Source organism: Stigmatopora argus, chromosome 11, assembly GCF_051989625.1.
Source record: "Stigmatopora argus isolate UIUO_Sarg chromosome 11, RoL_Sarg_1.0, whole genome shotgun sequence".
Lineage (NCBI taxonomy): Eukaryota > Metazoa > Chordata > Actinopteri > Syngnathiformes > Syngnathidae > Stigmatopora > Stigmatopora argus.
This window is the reverse complement of record NC_135397.1, coordinates 4009319-4026175: the sequence shown is the minus strand read 5'-3', so window position 1 is coordinate 4026175 and position 16857 is coordinate 4009319. Positions and strand designations below refer to the sequence as shown.

Below are 16857 nucleotides of genomic sequence, written 5' to 3'. Positions count from 1 at the left end.
TTTTAAGTGCTTAATTTTTTGATCTGACTTGAGATTAGATTTCCTTTTAGTATAATCCGTGTTGGACTGACATGCAATTCCTTCCCTATGATTCATTTTCAATGCCAGAGATGACCCCACAATTAATAGCATATGAGAAAAATACATGACCTATTTAGCCACAATTTAAAAGTGAGAATGGCGAAACCTGTCAGCACATAACGATGCACAGCCTCAAACAGTCAGTCACAAAGCCAATAAAAAGACAATAACCATGAAGAAAAGAAAAACAACATTTTGACACAATGCAATAAAAGTAAGATTTACGTCAAATGAATTGATGAACGGAATGCAAGACCTGCTCATATTTTTAACACAAAAAAGCATATAGTGCGGTTGGATTAGCCAAGCTTGACATACAGTGAAACCATGCAACAGAGATGTTGGTTGCGCAAGGAGAATAAATGATGAATGACCATGTGTGCAAGGGGAAGTCTGGTGGTAGACGATGTCAATGTAAGCATAATCTATACGATATGAAGGGACCTTCAGACAGTTTGTGGAGAAAAGTCCTATATGTTGTCGCATGCACGTTATGAAAAGAAAAGGGGAACTCACTCGCCGCCGGGTCGGTCAAATAGCTGTAGCGCTTACGCAAAGCTAGGGAGGCAAAGGTATGCCGTCGTTCTGGCCTTTCATTCTGTAACAAAACCAAGAAACAAAAGATGCTTGAACAGAAAAAAAAATCTTCAGCTGGTTATGTTTGCCTTAAACTAAATGAACAATGTTCAGTCTTCACGGTTTGTCAGGAAAATAATGGATTTCCAGTGAATCACTATTGTTGCTGCCGTAAATATGAAATGGATTTAGGCAGAAGATTAAACTGTGATAAATATTCTAGAACTTTGAGACTGAGATAAGATTCTAGTTTTGGATTTGCACTCAAACGGATGACAAACACGATGTGAAGCATTTCTTTTAATGGACTTGAAATGAAAGCAGTAAAGTAATTTGATTGGAACAATTGCCGTTTCCATTCATGCACAAATTCACCCAATAAATTCCAACGATGGGATGAATAATTCAACAGAAATAGCAGCAGCTGTTGGTGCGATGGAGACTATTTACCTCATCGTCAGGATCAGACTCCACATCCTGTGGGATTCCCAGGATGCATTGCGGCCGCAGGAGGGAAAGAGATGACAATGGAGAGCGCGGACATTGGAGTGGTGAGATGGAGTGATGACAATGGAGCAGCAAAACAACAACCAGAGAAAACATCAGGTGGAAAAAACAAAAAAATGCAGCATTAGAAAAAGAACAATAGCAAAATATAACAAGCAAAAGCATCATTTCCTCATAACTAACGTGCCAGAATGGTCAACTGAGCCAGGCAGCAGCAGAGCAAAGCGCGGTATTTTTATTGTGGGGTCCTACCACTGGCTTCATATGCACGATAATCCGTCAAAATAAATTGAATGCCTTTTTCTTACCGATTTGAATACAATGTAGTTCACAGGTGTCAAAATTTTATGTTTTCGTGGCTCAAATTGTACTTATCCTCTACTTTCAACCTCAAATTAGTGTTTTTTTTTTTTTTTACAGTTTTTTTTTGTTTCTTTTAAAAAAAATATATGAGAGAGGGCAAAGAGTAAATGTTTATTTTAATGTATTTGTTTCTATATTATTTACATGTTTTTTAATCCTTACAAAATGTGATTTAACAGTAAATATTTTCATTTTTTTATTGTTTGTTTTCTTAAAAACACAAAAATTGTCATTTTTATGTATTTGAACCAAAAAAATGTCAATATTTCAGTGATATTTCATGGAGGACCAGAGAAATTTGATCTAAATTTGACCTTTTTAAAAACATGAAGCCCCCCCTTTACATTGGCAGGCCACATGAAGTGAAATGGAGCCCCCGTCCTTCAGTTTGACACCTGTGAATTTGGTGATATGAGATGAGCGTGGGTCTCAGAAACATGACACCTACCTTTCTGTGTGTCGGTAGCGTGATGTTCAAATTGCAAATGGCAGCTTGTGGAAGACCCTTAGAAGTTTTGGCCTCCTTAAGAAATGAAAGGCGCCCACAGGGCTCTTGGCCTATATCTCGAATCTGTACAAAATACGAGCAAATGCATTAGCGAGGGGTGAAAAAGTCTGAATTTAAAACAGTGGCGTCAAAACAAAAATGTAATATATCAATGTCTGCCTAAAGATAATTGTTAAAATAATTATCGTTAGACAGAAAATGACAAAAAACAAAACTCTTTCCTTAGAAAAAAACATCATTTTTCTTACAGCCATACAGTTTGCAATAGATTTGAATCAATTTACTGTGAATTGAAAATGTAGGTTCTATATTGAAAAAAAAACGTTTAAGCTAAGATTCTCATTCTAAAAATCCTGTACCTTCACGTTGAAAGGAAGTCTGTTTTCCTTGAAGGAGAAGAAATTAAAAACAAGCTGCTGTCCACTTTTGCTAAGCGGTGACAAGTTGCCGTAACAGTCCACATGGATGGGTTTGCCCTCTAGAACCTGCAACAGGCCATTGAGCAAAAATAAATAAGTAAAAAGACAGGTCGGGCAATTCAATTATGAGTCTTGGATTGCAAGCCCACCTCGATGTCTTTACTTCGGGCTGCCTCCTCAAAGTTCTCCTGCTGCTCGAGGGTTTTGTCCACTTTGTCGTCCGTCATGCAAAAGCAGCGGAGGCGTGCCTCCACCGGGTCATTCATTTTGGCGAACACCACAAATTTGGCCAGGTACGGCACGCAGATCAGCTCCCGGTATAACTGAGACGCTAGACCCACCGTCTCAGGAATCTGGTGACAGTCTGCGAGCCAGAACCTGATCGGCGGCAGATATGAAGACAGAAACGTTTTTAACGTCATATATTTGACACCCCTGCTTTAAAGTATATATATTTTTTGTGTATATTGGCGCCTCCCTCACCTGGCCGACACATTTGTGGTAAAGGAGACGCAATCGGTCACAAAGGAAAGTGGCGTAGTCCCCGTGATGTCTTCCCACTGAGCAGGGGATGTTCCCCCTGTGTAAGGCAAAAGACAAAACACAACGTTAGCCCGTTCATCACGTCTCCGATCACGGCGTTCGTACCTGTAATGCTGCAGAGCAAACGCAGACAAGGCGTGGCGTCCCCCCTGCGGCCGCTCGGATGGCCTTCCGCCTGGCGTGGGGGGACGGGGATGGTCATGGTGATCGGCTTGTGGAACTTCCTCCTTCTGGGCTCCACGGTGACGATGGGGCTAAAGGTGGCCCTGTTGCCCAGGACCGCCCGCGCCATCTCGTCGGGGATGGGCTGAGCCTAAAGAAAGAAAGCGAGGTTGCCGCGTTGTTCAATTTCCCGGCCTGTGAATTAGGAAGACGCAAAGGAATGTAGTCTGAACCTGCAGGCCGACGCGAATCTTTTTGGTCAGCGCCCCCTGTGGGAAGGAAGCCTGGACCATAGGAACCGTGCTGCTGCATAGGACGCCGCCGTCGGGGCCCATGTGGTTGGACTCCTGCTTAATCCTGGACACCACGGCGAAATACTGAGGGAAGTCTCCGCTAACGATGCGGCAAATGCGTTTCTTTTCCAGCTCGGCGGGGCTGTCCAACTCTGGAGAAAAGATGGAGAAGATGCAGCATCAAATTTGCCCAGTCATGCTTTTCTTACATTTAATAGATTTTTTTTTATACAGCAGTTTTTTGCAACGTTAAACATCATGGCTCCTTTACCTTCATCCATCCCAAGGACCAGCTCCGCGAGTTCCTCCGGAGTGGAATCGAATTGGTGCTCCCGCCACGTGTCGCCGTTGTCACTCCGCAACACGATCAGTTCCCTTTCTCTTCCCCGCATGGAGCCGAAATGAGGAATCTCCACGATTACGGGACTAAAAGGAAGGTTGAAAGGGTCAGTCGGTAGAGGCCTAAATGCCAAAAATACTACCGAAGCCTCGTTCCTTAAGGTCGTACCTTCTCCGGCGTACTGCGTGAGATTGACAAAACCTACCCGAGAAATTGCGCCCCGGCCGGGCCGACCTCCACGAGTCTGCTGACCAGGCCTTCGCCTTCCACCATGGGTGGGGGGTAAGCCAGTTTATGCCTCTTGGCCAGGCGACAGGTGATGCGCGTGGGCGCCGTGCACTTCCTGGGCGGGATGATGATCCGCATGCCGTTATGGCGGCTGCCCCTCATGGACCCGCCGCGGGCGTCCACCATGAAGCTGACGAGGAACCTTGGGGAGAACAGAAAAACACCGTGAGGGATTGAAGCAGAAGGGGCCAAGTTGGATAGAAGCTATGGACAAAAAGTGAGCGGGACGACCCCCATGCTGTGATCGCTGGACACCCAAACACGGCACGGAATAGAGAGAGAGAGAGAAAAAATAAATAAAAGCGTCAGAGACACGACAAAGGAAGATGCTTTGAGTTCCGAGAGCTGGCTCAAGTGAAAGGCCCCAAATTGAGAAGAAACAAAACAACCGTGGACTTCAGTTAAGTTTGAGATCCAAGCCAGCGTTTCAGATCCTCTAAAGCAGCACTCAGTGATTCAATATTAACAACCTGCACAGATGTTTCACCGACAGGGTTAATGTAATCCAAGGTGATACCAGTACACTACTCACAAAAAGTCATAGGAGTTGAATTTGAGGATGAACAAGTACACTATAACCTTTCATGGTGAGAAGATTATCATCATGTGCCAAGGTTGCAGTCTGAGTGGGATTAGCCCAGAAATGTTATCAAAGATGAAATCTCCTACTTGATGTGAATAGTGTTTGTTCATCGGTAATATGACTGTGACAACAGTAATCCCCCGCTAAATCAAACTTCACTTACTGTGGTCATTAAATAGCACAAAAAAACTAAGCAACTAAAAAGTTTCGAAAAAGTAACTTTTTAAAGGACCAGGATCCTTTTGCATTTGTTTTGTTTTTCATTACACAAAACACACTTTTTAAAGCCTTACTGTAATTTTCTGAGCATGTGTTTGCGGTTTGCTAAACTTAAAAACCAGCAAAGCTCCAGAAAGAAACTGATTGAAATATGTCAATTTACATGTAATGGCTCTCAAAAGTTCATTAGTTTGTTAAATTGCCAAAATAAAACAACTATTACTTGATATTCAAAATTTTCAGGTGCTACTCTCGCTCTCCCTATACTATAAATATATCGATTTTCACGATAACAGATGTGTCTGAAACGGGGGATGACTGTGTCTATTCTTCTTTTGAGTGTTGTGTTTTATTTCTGTAAATGCAGTATAAGGTTATTCATCTACTCTGTAAGAGAAAAATGACACATCAATTACGGAAGGATGACACACCTACAATTTCTCTAGAAAATGCAAATGAAACAGCAGACCGCACGGATGACATTTGCACACATTAAGGAATGGAAGAGAAAAAAAAAGGCAATGTAGGGAAAGCCAGTGGTGAATGAATGAATGAATGAATGAATGACGTCACTGAGGGTACGGGGGGAATCACGTAAACTCAGTCTTCACCTGGAGTCATACTGAGGGAGCGGGGAGGAGAAGCTGGAAAATAAACACATGGGGACAATGCAGGGGGGAGGCAAAGCCCCAAAAACTAGTTTTAGTATCATGGTTGACAATCGCTTTTGGGATCTATGGTGACAAAACACAAACATTAGCCGCTTCGCCAGGACGGAAAACAGAACACACTCACTGAATGACGTAGGATCGCTTTAGAAATGAAGCCTTGTTTTGTGGGAATTATGCGAGACGATGTTTTATTATTCTTGGGGTTAAATATTGACACACATAGGAACGAAGGTTAGGGACTTTAGCGCACTAGGACTGAAGGCGCTGCTGATTACTGAACATGCAATTTCATGGGCGGCTGCAAATGCAAAGACAGGAGACGTTTGTGAAAATATCATCTCTGGGTGTTCTTACCCGGAGTGGATGGGGCTGGACGCGATGTTGTGGCCGTGGTCCACGGTGTCCGGGGTCCAGCTGTAGCGCCGTAAACACTCCGAGTTGTAATCCCGGGTCACGGCCAAGTGCTGGAAAGGGAAAGAGGCGGATGAATCCAAGGATTACCCACAAAAGAGCCAAAACGCCAGTAATGTGATGGTTGAGGTAGAATATTGTTCTTCATTTTGGGAGTTGAATTAGGACAGTGGCGCTCTTATAGCACATGATTTTAAAAATAGACAAGAGAGGCCAATTCCTACCCAAAGGATGAATGACATTATAATTTGCTTCTTTCTAATGCAGTCCTCTGACTTTTTAAGCTTGACATTAGCTGTTTAAGAAAAACTAATCATGATTTTTTTTTAAAAAAATGTAACTACCTAAGTAAATAATTTTCAACATGCATCTGCACATAGTAATAATTAGTATGACCAAGAAAAAACACACAAATGTGAGCAGAAAATGGGAAATGTCATCACTGGGACTGGAAATAATGACATTACTAGACACATTTACATTTATTTATACCTTATTTAGTGGATCGACCAGGTAGGAAATGTCTTTACACACACTCTGAAGCTTCAGGAAGAGGAAACAGTCGGAGTTTATAATCACAATTTATGGTTGGGGGTTTGCAGTGAAGATGAAATGTTATCAATAAAACTCAACCAAACAGAATGACTGATGGAACTGAATCTGCTAACAAAAAGGAGTTTAACTCATGTCATTGGAATCATTTACTTCCTGGCTTTTATTTTAAAGGCAGTAAATCAAGTTGAGCTTTGTACCGTTTCGGGCCTCGGCTCAACTATAATAAACTATTGTTGATAATAGCCTGTGTTCAACAGTTTCTGGTTTAGCTCCTGGCCACCAAAACAAGGACGGTGGACGGAGCGTTGACATTTTCCATGAGAAAACAAGAGGAAAAGGGGGTGTGGCGGTTGTTTAAGGCAATGAAAAATTCATGTATGCGAAAATAAGCATAGTTTTGAGTAAAGAAGGATTTGGTGAAGTACCGTGTCCTTGGTGGGAGCCAGGATCTCCTCGATCATCATGCTGTCCCGGGCAAAGGAGCTCCGGTTGAGGGTGTTGGACCTATCCGAACTGAAGGAGCGGAGGCTAAAAGTTACCACGCGAGCCAGCGCCGCGGGGCAACAACAAGTGACAGGCGACAGGGGAACATGACACAGGACAAAAAACAAGGAGTATACGTTACTTCATGCAACCTCCAGGGAACGTCTTTTCATTCTAAATTATTCATTTTTCATCTACAAAAGTGTCCAGAGAGGAAAATTAGAAGGAGGCAGAACAGAGGAATTGAGGAATGCAAACACTACTACTGCTACTGGTAAAGTAATAATCTGAGTTTCTAATCTAGTTTAGCACAGGAAAAGGAGGAAAAGCAAGCCAACTTTCTAAAAAAATTTTTTAAAGGCGGCACTGTTTTTGTGTGCTGTTTGTATGTTTTGTCCCCTACCTGTGTGGCTTTTCTCAGGGTACTCCGGACCCAAAAACGTGCAGGCTTGGCAGGATGAACGCTCTAAACTGTCCCTAGATATGAGTGTGTGCGCAAATGGTTGCGTTCTAAGAGACAAACAACTAAGCTGGCCATTTGTGCCCAGGGTCTGTTGGGAAAAAAAACAAACCGCAGAGCTCAGCATGTTGAGCGGGGGGCACACTTGGGCACAAAGACCAGTCTTTTATTCGGCACGGCGTTACCGAGCAACTCAGAGCCGCCTAAATGGAGCCGATGGCCATTCCCAGTTGGAAGTCTCCCAAGCCAACATCCGTTCAAAGGATCGTCCTTCCTCTCTAATCGCTTCCCTGGTGTTTATCATCCTACGTTTCAGTCTGGATCCAGAACGTCCCTTCACTTTCATCTCTCCTCACTCCCTTTCTTCTTACAGAGTGATTTTGCTTTCGCTCAGATGCCTTTCCCAACACTTTTCCATCCACTGTTGCCCCCCGAGCCAGTTCTCTTTCAATGCGGCTCTTATTTATCTGTAAATAAATCTGTCTGCTTTCCTTTTTTAGAGCTGCACTGTACATCACTTTTTTCCAACTTGATCTGTATGTAAAATACTTTCTTCATGTCTACGAGAAAGGGCAAAGTATAAATGATCCTCCCATCTTTGCCGAATATTGACCAAGCACACGGAATTCTCCCTCTTGACAACTGCCCTGGCTGATTTATGACTCCATTTACAGCTTTCTTTAATTCTCAGCAGTGTCAAATGTACGACACGTGGGCCAGAAACGGCCCGTTAGGGGGTCCAATCTGGCCCGTGGTATTGTCCTGCCTGGCAGGACCTTTGTAGAGAATCAAATACTTTTATTTTTCTCAAAAGGAATCATAAAATACCCCCAAACCAACAGGAAATAACCTGAAACTGCTCAAAACGATATCATAAATGAACAAATGTTCCCAGTCAAAATCGATTGGATGTTTAGCATCATCAATGGCAACCAGTAAATGAACTTTTTGGGTCAAAAATAAACTGGTCTGGCCAACATCAGATCTAGTTAACATGAATGTGGCCAGCCCACCTGAGATTGGCTTACAGGGACTATTTCCCCAATTGTAATGCTATATTACAGAAGAACTAGCGATAAATTGCCGGTGTCATAGTTGAAAAAAAAAGGGCAAAGAAAGGCCATCGATTTTGACACCGTGATAATAGTAATCCGGCTCTACGGGGTGCGAAGAAAGTTAATGAGATTGGAAAAGGCCGGCTACACTGTTTCTAAGCCGCTAAGGGATAGAAAGTCCAGTGAAACGGCATTTAAAATCCACTTATCACTGATTGGTCGGAACACGGTTTCCTCAGGTATCACTGAAAATCCCTTTCAAATTCTCAGGTACAAGCATAGGAGCAATTACTCAATCTGTAGAAGACTATTTTTGCCAAATGTGCACGCTTTTTGCTGCAAAAATGCACATGTCGGCTTTTTCTGAACAGATAATAATTCCCTCCCCTGACATCCCTGGAAGTTGCCGTGTAAAAAAGTAAAAAAGCCACATCAACGTTACAGGATTAGTGCACAAAACTATGAATGCAGCACAAGACTGCATTGCTGCAAAACTACTTCTATCACATACGATGAGGGGAAATCAAGTGGATACAATAGAATAAAACAATAAAACGACCACCGACAAGCAATGAGTTGCGCAGGTGGGAAACTATGAGGTCAGCAATACATTGGTTTATGGGGTGTGAATTTAGGGGAGGGTTGCATGACAGGTGGGGGGGGCACCATTCACAAGTCGACTAGCACAACACTACTCTTGTCTTACCTGATTCTAGGGCTAAAGCGAGCAATGAGGAGCAGGGAAAAGAAAAGATAGGAGAGCATCAAGTTGAGTCTGTCTTTTGCAGAAGTCCAAACATGAGTTTCAAGTCAAAGTCATAAACAGAAAGTCACGTCAATCAATGAATTCAACATTAGAAAAAATAGAAAAAATACAGTGATAAGGACATTTTCAACCTGCACATGCTTATAATTTCCTAATAATATTATTACCCGAATAATATTTCCAACTTGAGTGCCATATTTCAGTGATGGAAAATGGAATGATAGCAAATTGATGTATTGCAGTTCTCGGTCAATGCAGACTACGAAAACCAAAATGGCGAACATTCAGGCAATATATTGAATCTCATTATATTGCCAATGTGTACCAAACCTGTTGGAATATGACATATAACCACAAATTGAGCTATTTCACATTGCACTTTACGAGATCCAATCCTTGTTCACTTTGCAAATTTCCACGACAGAGAAAACTTCTGCTCACGAGTTGATCCCGATCCCAATACGCCACTGCAGCGCTTCCCATTGATTAAGGTCTCGGAAACGTACCGCACGGCCAACGATTCCGTTCATTTCTTGCTCTAATTGGCGCAAGTTTGTAACCCCGTTTTTGACCAAGGCCGGGAAAAATGCTGCATCATTTTATCAGCTCCAATCATCGGATGGCAACTTTCCAACCGCGGTGTACCGTACACACCATGTGTCATACATCTGGCGACTACACTAAACAGTGATGTAGTAGACTGTAACCCCCCCCTTACCCCCAGTTCTTGCATCTTTACCTATAAATAATTGTGACATGCCCCTACCTGGCCGAACGGGCTCCGATGCTGAAGCCCATGTATCCCTCCTGGGGGAGAGAGTCGTCCCCGAGCTCTTTGAGGTCCTGGGGCCGCAAGTACTTGTCCGTGTCGCAGGTCATGGCATCCTCACCTGCCGGAGGGATGCCAGCATGAGATGTTAAAAAACAAAAAAAAGTGTGTCAGGTAAGCCGACTCCAAATTTGAATAATTTAGTGAAGGCCTTGGGACGTTCTTTTGCGCCAAGGCAGAATCCAACTGCATTCCCCACTGCAACTTTTCCCCCTCTCGCGTGATAGCGCCAGCCAAATCAAGCGGTAGACGGGAAAAAAAACGAAAACATACAAGTAATAACAATCCATCCCGATATATACAGCCTCAGTAGGTCTGCTCCTCGCTCTCGGACGGCGGCGCCAGCCGGCAAAAGCCCGACGGCGAGGAGGAGAGAAAGATGGGAAAAGTGAAGGAGCAGCGCACCTCGATCGGCGGACCGGTGGACGATGACACGCCGCTCCACGAAGCGGGAGGCACGGCTACCGTGCTTGGATTTCTCCCTCATGCCTGGAAGGAGGTTGTGTGTGTGCGGTGGCGGCGGCGGCGGCGTGCAGCCCCTCAAACGTTTCGCTCCTTCACCGCAGCCCCTCCCCTCTCGCCTTCGCCTGTGCCGCACTCCAACTGCGCTCCAGTCCCACAAAAGCCTCCCTCAAAGCGCTTCCGGCTCGATTTTTCACAATTAAACCGAGAACCGTTGGATTATTTTGACAGGCTTGGCTTCATTTTCTCACCGGTGTCCTATTTTTAGCGACTATAACGATTTTTAAATACATTCCTTCCTGAATTATATTCTCCTTTTAACTTAAAGAAACTGTTATGATATTTTTACAGACTGAACCCGTTTACCAAATTTGGACTAGACGTACCTTTGTCCGAAGCAGCCATTAGTTTCTTTTTATTTAGATTCCCCGAGGCATTTTATATGTAAAATGACACGCACTGGAGTGGACTTGCTATCTTGCACGGCCGGAGAGGAGAATGCGTAAAGTCCCGTGACATGTGACGTCTACAAAGTCCAGAGTTAATTCCCTTAAGAAAGCTCATCTTGTTGGGTTTAAAGAGTCGTGCTCGCCACGAGCGTCTTTTCTGGCCAACTGAGAAGGAGAAAGTGGGTCCAGAAAATTTCTTCTCCGATGGCGGAGGAGGTCTGCCCTCAAATTCTTTGGATATTAGAAAAAGAAGCTTGCGTAAAGCAATTTAAGGAAGTCCGCTTGTTACAAATTTTGCATGAGAGCTTAGTTGTGCAACTTTTGAATCGCAAGGGTATTTAGGAACATGTAAAAAAACTTGTAAATTTTCCCTGTTGCAGGTCAAACCTGGAGATACGGCACTTTTAAATAGTTTATTGCTCATGTTGTGTGGTAAAATAACCCCAATTTAATTGAGAAATTCATAATTCAAGTAAAACCTAGTGCAATTCAAAATGAATGACCCAGCATGGTCTAAATCATAATGATACATTTTCATTCTTTATCTTTTATTAATATGTATTTATTTTAAATTTTGGCAGTGTAAATGCAGTTATACATTTTAAAAAGTGAAATGACAATAGAAATATCAGCACTTTTTTCTTTGGGGATTTCTATTTTATATCACTTAAGAACGAAGAATAAAATGTCTAGAAACCGAGAATCCTAATCTCTATATTTCAATTGAATTTTGAATTACAAGTGTCCATAAAAAAAAATTCATATAATTGCCTTGTGTGTGACCCCCACACACCGCCCTCTACACACACATACACACACACCGATCATCCTGCAGGACAACGAGATTGGACACCTCTTGGCAGGATTAAAGACTCATTAGCATCCACTCTCTGTTTCTTCAAGCACAACATCTGAATTGTACCGCCAAGCCATGCCTACTCAATGCGGGGTCTTGCCCGCCTCCATTACTGGCTCTTAGCTATGGAGCCTCCCTATCAGTTGACACACTATTGCACCACCACACTCACAACAGTTGCCAGGGCAACTCATCCATTTTACAACGTGTTGTGGTTAGAAACAAAGCTCGGGAGAGCCCGGCACCTTGTGGCACTTTTGCAGCACTTGATGGAAGTTCCAAATTTCAAACAGATCGGATACAAATCTCCCTAAGTGGAAAATGCTGAGGTGGCGTTAAAAATACTACCGAAATGAGCTTTATGGGAAATGAAACTCCCAAATAACCCAGCAAGCAACAAGCAAAACAACATTAAGATGTCATGTTTGCAGAGGAAGGTGAATATTAGTACACCGTATGGACAAAAGTATTAGGACACACCTTGTAGCAAATTAATTAAACAGTCATCGCTTGTCATTGTTTGTATTTTATATACTTGCAGTTTTGTGTTAACTGTTTATGGAACAACATTGTCTGCAGCAAGATAATGTTTGGAGGAATTTGTGATTGATGATCAAAGTGTGAGTTCATCTCTTTCATTTCTGATATTCATAGCAACAGACATCGAATCAGTTTTAACTACTTCATGCTTCATCTAGTGTTGACAATTTACAACACAAAGCATGAAAAAACAAATTTGGACTGAACTCAAAACTCAAAAAAACTCTTAAGGTGAAGTTTCTGAGCCCTTTTGAAAAAGATTTGAATCGTAACGTTTCCCAATATCTTTGTCCATTACTGCCAAAAATCAAAGGTGAGCTGACAAAGTCAAGATTCAAAAAGGGAACTCCAGACACCGAAGCCAAACCCAAAACCAGATCGGATAGAGCGCAAAATCAATACCTTCACTGTCATCTGACATGGACTCCTCCTGGAGAGTTTCAGGCATGTTGGCCCAAACTGTCATATGAACGCAAACTCATGCTCATGTATCGTTTTATCACATGGCACAATCTCTACAACAACACAATCATGCGGTGAAAAAAAAAGAGTCAAAAAGGCCAAAGTAAGAGATGGTGAGCTCACCTTCATCATCGGACATGTCCAGGAATTCATTCATAGTCTCTGGGATGTTGATTTTGTGTTTTTCCGCCGCATTCTATCAAGAAAAGACGATAATGATTAGATTGCGGAGCAGAGTGGAAGTAAACGCCTCATGCAGTCTTGTTAATTTGTTTCTAAATCTATTAATTGTGCTGACAATAACAGCATAAAAAGTTTTTTTTTGTACAATGAAATCTTCACTTTATATGTCTAATTCATGAAAACAGGTGGATTTACCTCAAGTGAATAAAGCACAGTGAATACTACCTCAACAATAGTATTTAAAAAAGCCCTTTAGTCAAATCATTTATTTCTCATATTTTTTTACTAATTTTTTTTCTTTAGGCCATTCTGTAAGTAAATAAATGCCATAATGATGCCAGGAATCAACCTTGATCATGAAGTTATATCACAGCAGATGGAGATGAGTTCAGAGTTATTTCAGGGGAAAAGCTAAGCTCCACTATAAGCTCTCCCGGTGGTACACGTGCGGCGGTGCGAGCGGCCACCACGCTACCCGCAATCACGCTACTACTCGTCATACTGGTCCTGCTTGAACTTGAACGCGTCACACGAGGGAAAGTGAGCTGGACAGCAACTGTTAATTTGTTGCTACAACCACTTTTTCAATAAGTCAGACAAAAGGCTTTTTGAATTAAACACGTAATCCCTTGTGCCTTTCTATTGGTAAATATTTTCAAGCAACGACTGTGAGAAAGAATAATATTCACTTTAAAAACCTAGAAAATAATTGGCATTTAAAAAAAAATGTTATTTGATTACAGTCAAGTAAAATGTTTTATCAATGAACATTTGCAAATACTAATAAGTACCAATATAAGAAGTAATATAGTAGCAGTAGTAGTGATTTAAGTAGTGACATAGTAGTAGTAATATATATGGAAACATAGTAGTAGTGGTAGTAATATAAGTAGCAATATCGTAGTACTAATAAGTAGCAATATCGTAGTACTAATAAGTAGCAATACCGTAGTACTAATAAGTAGCAATATCGTAGTACTAATAAGTAGCAATATATTAGTACTAATAAGTAGCAATATCGTAGTACTAATAAGTAGCAATATCGTAGTACTAACAAGTAGCAATATTGTAGTACTAATAAGTAGCAATATCGTAGTACTAGTAAGTAGCAATATCGTAGTACTAATAAGTAGCAATATCGTAGTACTAATAAGTAGCAATATCGTAGTACTAATAAGTAGCAATATCGTAGTACTAATAAGTAGCAATATCGTAGAACGTACTAATAAGTAGCAATTTAAGTAGTAATGTAGTAGTAGTAGTAATATAAGTAGTAGTATAGTAGAACTAAAAAGTAGAAATATAATAAGAAAATAAGGTTAGAGAGATAAAGGACATCAATAAATAGGTAAGTCTCAAAATGTCTAACTGCAAGTGTCATATAATAATCTAAATGTTAAAGTACTGGTCTTGATTAATCAAAGATGTTTCAATTATTTACTGTGCATAAAGTAAAGACTACATTGAAAGTTTTCGGCATTTCTCACCCCCGTATTGAGGTTTTCGTCCGTCGCGGGCCTCAGGCTGTCCACCACAGAGATGTAACCCAGGCGACGGGCAATGGCTAGCGCTGTGTTCCCATTCTAGATCCGAGAGAGAAAGAGAGGAAGGAAGTGAGGCACACAATGGTGGCCGGACGCAGAAAAGAAAGGGGTTTCACGCTTTAACCCACCGCCGTGAGCTCGTTGGCCGAGGCGCCGTGCTGGAGGAGGAGATCGATGATGTGCGTGTGGCCCTGCTGAGCTGCTTGGTGCAGAGGCGTGTAACCATTCTGGACAGCCCGGGATTGGAAAAGAGACAAATGAGGAGTTCACCAACATTGCAATTATTTACAGTGCATAAAGTGCATAAAAAATAAATACAATTTTTAAAAAAAAAATCTCTCCACCTTAGTTGTGCCGTTGACATTGGCATGATTCTGCAGCAGAAAGTTGGCCATCTTCACGTTGCCGTAGTGACAAGCCACATGCAGCGACGTGTAGTCCATCTAGGAGAAATCCAGACACCCTCCATTCAAATTTGACATCAAACATCCGTTCGAAGCATGCGTTTTATTTTGAAAATGCAACAAAGTCTTCCTTCTATTGCATGTCGACTACGCATTAGTGAATCACTTCTTTACTGTAAACTGTCCTGTCAGCATCAATGCACACACACAAACGTGTAATATAACCTTCAGCTTGTGAGTTTAATTTTTTTTTGTGTATGTACCATGCGCGTGTCAAATATAGAAAGATAACAGGTTCGACAATTTAAAATTACATGATTGTGTTTCACTGCATGTAGGACACAAATATGGATTTTTGGTTATGTGTGCAGGCAGGTTTGTATTCAGATGGGTTCGAAGTAGTATAGCTGTCTGTTCAAGTTGGGTCAACGTCACATTATTTTACACAAATCTATAATCGGTCCGCCTGCTCGTGTTTTTTTTTAAAAATATTTGACCAATTTATTGTGCTGAAAATAAATACCTTTGTCTGGGCGTTGATGTCAGCGCCGTGGTTGAGAAGGACTTCTGCAACACCGAGCTTGTCTTCCTGAGCCGCGAGGTGGAGTGGCGTAAGTCCGCTCTGAGTACGGATGAGCGAGGCAAACATAAGTTCACAAAAACTACATGTCCTAAAACCCATCACTTGACGCAACCCTCTATAACTGTCAATGTCAATAAAAGCTTTAAACAGAGGACCATATAATTCTGAGGTATATTTAAAAAAATAAATACCGTACTATACCATATCTTTATATTGACACCAGTGAAACAAAGACTGTTTTTATATACGTTATTAATTGATGGGAACCAAATATTTCATTAACATGCTGCATGCGGCTGACACTTTTGGCGAAATGCCAATGCAAAACTATTTTTGGCATAATATTAGAAAAGTGAAGTAATATAATGCGACGGATATGAAAAGTAGAGTACTACCTTGTTGCCAATGTTAACAGCGGCGCTCTTGGCCAGCAACAGCGACACCAGGTCCACGCTGCCCTCCTGCGCCGCCAGGTGGATTGGGCTGATGCCCTGACGCGTGACGGCGTTGGTGTCGGCGCCGTACTCCAGTAGCGTGGTGCCAATGTCCATTTGGTTCTTCTTGGCGGCGATGTGCAGCGGCGTGTAGCCATTCTGAAGAAAGAAAGACTTTGCATGAATGTTTCCATTCGGTCACGTTTAAATAAACACCCATTCTAGTTCATTTTTAATTCTACTCTTGCAATTGGCCAGGTTAACTACTCGGTTATCTTGTGTGTTATTAATTTAGTTTGATTTTCCACGTGTTTTAAAGCATCAAAAACTGTCCTACATCCAAAGATATATATTTTTAATAACAAAGCAAAAATCAAATTAAATTAGAGTTGGATGCAGATAGAGATATAGAAGAAAAGTAAGCGAGAATATATTGACGACACGTCACCATCACCAAAAAACACAAGTCAGTGCAACTTTTTATTTGGAAATGGGAAAAAAAAAATGGAAGCTCGGATGTGAATTGGAAAGACAGCACAATGTTATGGCCGCAATTGTGTGTTGCGTGTACCTTGGCGGCGGCATGTGGGGAAGCTCCCTGATCCAGCAGCAGCAGGGCAACTCTCTGATTATCGTAGTGAGCGGCTACATGCAGTGGAGTTAGCCCACTCTGAAAGCCCACACGGACATACGCATGCAACACATCGATCGCCAAGTTAGAAGTCGGAGAGACGTGCACACAGATGACCCACCAAGACAGTCAATGCAAATGTTGAAATCCAAAGAAGAAGAAATAAGAACAGTGAGCAGAAGAGAGATGGATGGCAG

General features: G+C 42.0%; 1 protein-coding gene across 2 annotated transcripts in view; it reads right to left on the bottom strand.

Annotated features, from left to right (window-relative positions):
* LOC144084621 (ankyrin-3-like) overlaps positions 1 to 16857 on the bottom strand; it is a 62147-nt gene that overhangs the window by 17700 nt on the left and 27590 nt on the right. The window contains exons 16-36 of one of the 2 annotated variants that reach the window (XM_077613219.1): positions 16601 to 16699; positions 15991 to 16188; positions 15536 to 15634; positions 14953 to 15051; positions 14737 to 14835; positions 14552 to 14647; positions 13005 to 13077; positions 12822 to 12878; positions 10050 to 10173; positions 6945 to 7047; positions 5908 to 6017; positions 3998 to 4222; positions 3724 to 3878; positions 3393 to 3604; positions 3103 to 3310; positions 2938 to 3034; positions 2604 to 2832; positions 2395 to 2520; positions 1976 to 2098; positions 1108 to 1134; positions 598 to 679 (exon numbers count right to left, since the gene is read on the bottom strand). In XM_077613219.1, the coding sequence (XP_077469345.1) occupies positions 598 to 679; positions 1108 to 1134; positions 1976 to 2098; positions 2395 to 2520; positions 2604 to 2832; positions 2938 to 3034; positions 3103 to 3310; positions 3393 to 3604; positions 3724 to 3878; positions 3998 to 4222; positions 5908 to 6017; positions 6945 to 7047; positions 10050 to 10173; positions 12822 to 12878; positions 13005 to 13077; positions 14552 to 14647; positions 14737 to 14835; positions 14953 to 15051; positions 15536 to 15634; positions 15991 to 16188; positions 16601 to 16699 (2641 nt within the window). Of the gene's footprint in view, positions 1 to 597; positions 680 to 1107; positions 1135 to 1975; positions 2099 to 2394; positions 2521 to 2603; positions 2833 to 2937; positions 3069 to 3102; positions 3311 to 3392; positions 3605 to 3723; positions 3879 to 3997; positions 4223 to 5907; positions 6018 to 6944; positions 7048 to 10049; positions 10174 to 12821; positions 12879 to 13004; positions 13078 to 14551; positions 14648 to 14736; positions 14836 to 14952; positions 15052 to 15535; positions 15635 to 15990; positions 16189 to 16600; positions 16700 to 16857 lie in introns of those variants that run through there. The other variant, XM_077613218.1, reaches the window with a different exon arrangement.